The 5,459-nt window shown below is 51.9% G+C and overlaps 1 protein-coding gene across 1 annotated transcript in view; it reads left to right on the top strand.

The window, feature by feature from the left end:
• The first annotated feature begins 228 nt into the window (after positions 1–228).
• wnt6b (wingless-type MMTV integration site family, member 6b) overlaps positions 229–5,459 on the top strand; it is a 126,027-nt gene continuing 120,796 nt past the window's right edge. The window contains exon 1 of the mRNA XM_038790113.1: positions 229–1,956. Coding sequence (XP_038646041.1) covers positions 1,880–1,956 — 77 coding nt within the window. The 5' untranslated portion in view covers positions 229–1,879. The remainder of the gene's footprint in view (positions 1,957–5,459) is intronic.

Genomic DNA, 5,459 nt, shown 5'->3' with positions numbered 1-5,459 from the left:
TCTCTCTCCTTCCCTCTCTCCTTCCCTCTCTTTCCCTCTCTCTCCTTCCCTCTTTCCTTCCCTCTCTCCTTCCCCCTCTCCTCTCTAAGCCAGTGTTTGAATTTTGTTATTACATTTTATTTTGTTTCGAGATTGACTTGGGTGGTGGGGGAAAAGTTTGTTCCAGTAGTTGAGGAGGTGGAAAGGGATCAGACCCCCCCCCCCCCCCCCAGGAACAGAGGAGTGGCTGGTTTTCCAGCTCTGACCCATTCCCCACATTGAGTTGCTGGGATTTTGAGGGTGTGGAGGGAACTCTGGGCAGAGGAATTTGGGAAAGGGGTCTGGCTGACTGGAGGTGCCTCTCAGTATGAGCTGCTCCCTTCACTCCCCCTCTCCCTGACTTTATCCCTCAGAGTTCCAGCTCCTCCCCAGGTAGACATTCAGGTGAGGGGGTACAGGTAGGTGACAGTCAGAGGAAGCTCCCCTCCCTCCCCTCCCCATGTAGCAGGAGGAGCCTGCCCCAGTGACCGACCCAAAGCTCCTCTCCTCCCTCCAGTCCCCATCTGCACTCAGCCACACAGCAGCGCCCAGCGAGAGTGTCCGGGGAGCCGCCTATCCCGGAGTGGGACAGCCGCTCACCCCCCTCCCGGTTCCTGCTCCTCCAGAGCACCGCAGAGGTCCCAGCCCTGGGCGCCGGGGAGACATCAAACTAAACCTCAACCTCCAGCCTCCAGCCCCCAGCCCCCAGCCTCCAGCCCACAGCCTCCAGTGTCCAGACTTCAGATTCCAGCCCCCAGCCTCCAGATTCCAGATTCCAGAATCCAGACTCCAGATTCCAGCCTCCAGATTCCAGACTCCAGATCTAGAATCCAGATTTCAGACTCCAGCCAGTCTGTGTTACACCTGACCCAAGCCCAGCGCAGAGGAATATCCAGTTCCTGTCCTGAGAGGATTGTCCAGTTTCTATCCTGAGAGGATTGTCCAGTTTCTGTCCTGAGGGGAGTGTCCAGTTCCTGTCCTGAGAAGAGTGTCCGGATGGTGTCTGGATCGTGTCCTGAGAGGATTGACCAGTTTCTGTCCTGAGAGGGTTGTCCAGTTCCTGTCCTGAGAGGAGTGTCCAGTTCCTGTCCTGAGGGGAGTGTCCAGTTCCTGTCCTGAGGGGAGTGTCCAGTTCCTGTCCTGAGAGGAGTGTCCAGTTCCTGTCCTGAGGGGAGTGTCCAGTTCCTGTCCTGAGAGGAGTGTCCAGTTCCTGTCCTGAGGGGAGTGTCCAGTTCCTGTCCTGAGAGGAGTGTCCAGTTCCTGTCCTGAGGGGAGTGTCCAGTTCCTGTCCTGAGAGGAGTGTCCGGATCGTGTCCTGAGAGGAGTGTCCGGATCGTGTCCTGAGAGGAGTGTCCGGATCATGTTCCTGAGGGGAGTGTCCAGTTCCTGTCCTGAGGGGAGTGTCCAGTTCCTGTCCTGAGGGGAGTGTCCAGATCGTGTCCTGAGAGGATTGTCCAGTTCCTGTCCTGAGTGGAGTGTCCGGATCGTGTTCCTGAGAGGATTGTCCAGTTCCTGTCCTGAGTGGAGTGTCCGGATCGTGTTCCTGAGAGGATTGTCCAGTTCCTGTCCTGAGGGGATTGTCAAGTTTCCACCCTGAGAGGATTGTCCAGTTATGTCCTGAGGTGATTGTCCAGTTTCTGTTCCGAGAGGCGTGTCCGTATCGTGTCCTGGGAGGATTGTCCAGTTCCTGTCCCGAGCTGAGTGACCAGGTATGTCGTGAGGGAGTGTCCAGTTCCTGTCCCGAGCGGAGTGTCCAGTTATGTCGTGAGGGGAGTTTCCAGTTCCTGTCCTGAGCAGAGTGTCCAGTCCTCACCTGAGTTGAGTGTCCAGCTGTTGGCTGTCTGATTCCGCCGCCTTGAGGATGGATTCTGTGTCCCGAGGGCAACTAGCCCTATTCCTGTTTCTCCTCTGTCCTGCCAACATCATCAGCCTCTGGTGGTGAGTATCTGCTCAAATTAATTTTCAGCACTCTGTGCCTTTCGCATTGTATCTCTCTCTCTTTGCGTTCTCTTTCTGCCTTCTTGTAATATCTATTTTGTGACTTTTTCACTTTTCCTTTCTCTCCTCTGTCCCTTTTTTCTGTCTCTTTCTCTTCTCCTCTCCTCTGCCTTTCTCTCTCAATCTTTTCATAAATATAACTTTGTTCTATCCATCTCGCTCTCGGTCGCTCTCTTTCTGTGTCTCCGACTCTTTTCATAGAATTTACAGTGCTGAAGGAGGCCATTCGGCCCATCATGTCTGCACCGGCCCTTGGAAAGCGCACCCTACTTAAGCTCTCCACCCCTGTAACCCAGTAACCCCACTCAAAGTTTTGGGACAGGAAGGGCTATTTACCATAGCCAATCCACCTAACCTGCACGTCTTTGGACTGTGGGAGGAAACCGGAGCACCCGGAGGAAACCCACGCAGACCCGGAGAGAACGTGCAGACTCCGCACAGACAGTCACCCAAGCCGGAATCAAACCTGAGACCCTGGCGCGGTGAAGCAACTGTGCTAACCACTGTGCTACCGTGCTGCCCACTTATCTTTGTCTCTCTCTGTCTATTTCTCCGTCTTTATCTCTATTGCCCACTCTCACCCTCTCTCTCTCTATCTTTCTCTCTGTTGGGTTTTCCCTCGCAGTCCCAGCCTGCCTAAACTTTCCCCTGACATGTGAATGGACATAGAGAGAGAGACGGGTCACGTATTCAAGGGAATTGTCTTCATGAAAGAAGTAATTTTATTTTTTTGTGACTGTACAGCAATGGAAATCCAAAAAATAGACGTATTGGAACACATTGCGTGTGCCATGATAGTGAGAGGAATGATTGGCCGATTTTTAATCTGCAGCAAAACCAGGGGGTCAAAGTGTGTGGCGGAAAATGTTTCCATGGAGGCAGAGAACATCGTCTGTTGGGAGGGACAGACAGTCATCTCCATCTGTGCCTCCAAATCCTCCACCCATGCCCATGGGAGAGGTGACAGTCTCCAGTTCTAATCACTTGTTCTACCGTGCTGCCCGACAGAGGGAGGAAGTGCTTTCTTCATTCACCCTGCTGAACTTTCGCAAGGCTCCTCGCCAATCTTCTCTCGGCCCCTTCCGTGTTAATTGTACACTAGGTGTTACAGCCAAACTTGTCCGCATTCTCATTCTCACGGCAACCTGTTCAGCGGAGGATTATGGCTCGGACGGTGTGTGAGCTTGCGGCCCAGGTGAATTTCCACTGGGCACAGGGTCAAGGCCCCTGACCCCTGACCCTTTATTAGCTGCTGAAAGGAATTAATTGAAAATCCCAATAACTAATATTTCTGCATCAAGGGAAGGATGGACTTCAACTGACTAAGACAGACTTAATGGTGTGTGGGTTATGTTTTAGGTGAAAAAGCCCCTAGTCACCACATTCCGGCACCTGTTTGGGTACACAGAGGGAGAATTCAGAATGTCCAATTCACCCAACAAGCACGTCTTTCGGGACCTGTGGGAGGAAACCGGAACACCCGGAGGAAACCCACGCAGACACGGGGAGAACGTGCAAACTCCGCACAGACTGTGACACAAGCCGGGAATCAAACCTGGGATCCTAGCGCTGCGAAGCAACAGTGCTAACCACTGCTGCCCAGTTGGCTAAATGGGTCGGCGTGTGTTTGAGATTAACGGCAGCATTTGAAGGAAGACGGTGGTGTAGTAGTCATATCACCGGAGTAGTAAATCACAGGCTTGGGGGAATACTTTGATCCCCAGAGCAATGGGTTCAAATCCCGCAAATGCCGTGCGTGGGAGTTAAACTCAATTGCAGGTTAAATCCCGTTTTTCCGGAATGGGTCAGGGCCGTGCTCATTCCGGAAAAGATGACTTTCCTTAAAACCGGCATTCCGTCGTAAGATAAACTAAAATAATCAGAGAACAGTGATACAGTCAACATAATGCAGTGCAGGATCACACACTCAAAAACAAAGAGGAATCAGCAAACGATTAAATAAATTAATTTCAGTGACGGAACATTTCAGCTTAATTGACGGAAAAAATAAACCAAAGTAACGCACACTTTCATTCCATGGAACCAGCATTTCTGGCAAATTGGTATTCTGTAAAAATGGGATTTACCTGGAATAAATCTGTAATTATAAAGCTTGTCTCAGTATTAATGACCACAGCCACTGTGGATTGTGGTAGAAATCTATCTGGCGTGCCTGTAATATGCTTCGGTGAAGGAAATCTGTCACCTTTACCCGGTCTGGCCTACATGTGACTGCAGACCCACAGCAATGATGGATGAGTCTGAACTGTTCCTCTGAAATGGCCTAACGACCTGTTCAAGGGAAATTAGTTATGGGCAACAAAGGCTGGCCCTGCCATCAACTCGCACATCCCATGAACGATTAAAGAAAGGAACGGCGCGGGTTCAAGTCTCGTCCTGGCTGAGACGGGCTATTGGGATCTGTCTCCTCGCCTGTCCCAGTGACGCACCTCAAGCTACATAACCAGTTGCGGGTCTGTAATGCAGAGAGATGCCAATGGGTCCCCCATGAACTCTGGCTAATTATCAGAGGATCACAGGAATACACAGTGCACAAGAGGCCCGTTCGGCCCATCGTGTCTGCACCTGAACTACCTTCCCAATCCCATTTGCCAGCTCTTGGTCCACATTCCTGACACATGGCTGTTTATAGGGTCGCGCTGTGAGCCAAACTGACCTCTGTGTTTCCTACACTACAAGAGTGGCCACACTTCAAAATTACTTAATTGGCTATCAAACTGTTTGGACATCCTGAGGCGACGAAAGACGATGTTCCTTCTTCTTGGCACTTTGGAGAATTGGTCATTCATGAGGGGTGTTGGGGAACATTGGCAAGTTATTAGATGGTGGTGGGGATCTATTCCAATTAAAGTTGCTTCACCCCCAACACAATTGAAGTACTTTTAATTATCATAAAGACTGGTTTAGAAGTCAACCAAGTGTGTTGTCTATGGAGGGTAGAGCTTGGGGCATATGGTCAGAAAGTGGGTTTGATCTTCTGAGAAAGGGAGAGATGTGCTTGGCCAGATCGTCAGATCCCTCAGAGGTATCAAGGAGCAGGCTGCTGCGCACATTTGTGCAATATTTATCTTCCGCCACCATTGCCAAAACATATTTGGCGGGCAGAATTTTACCGCCTCCCCCACCGCCAATGGGATTTTCCCGTTCCGCCGAAGGCAGTGAACCTTTGAACAGCTGGCCCCGCTTTCCACCCCCCCCCCCCCCCCCCCCCCCCCACCCCCACTGAGACAGGGCTGTACGGTTCATCCCCTCTGCTGGTGCATGGTGCCTTTCCATGTTGTGCTGCTGATAGGGTTGGCTGCTGTGGGGGGGCGGGGGGGGGGGGGGGGCGGGAAGGGGAGGGCCATTTGGGCCGAACGGCCTGCTGGGCGGCACAGTGGTTATCACTGTTGCTTCACAGTGCCAGGGACCTGCGTTCGATT

This window comes from Scyliorhinus canicula, chromosome 2 (genome assembly GCF_902713615.1).
Source record: "Scyliorhinus canicula chromosome 2, sScyCan1.1, whole genome shotgun sequence".
NCBI classification, from domain to species: Eukaryota; Metazoa; Chordata; class Chondrichthyes; order Carcharhiniformes; family Scyliorhinidae; genus Scyliorhinus; species Scyliorhinus canicula.
This window is presented reverse-complemented; position numbering and strand designations above follow the sequence as displayed.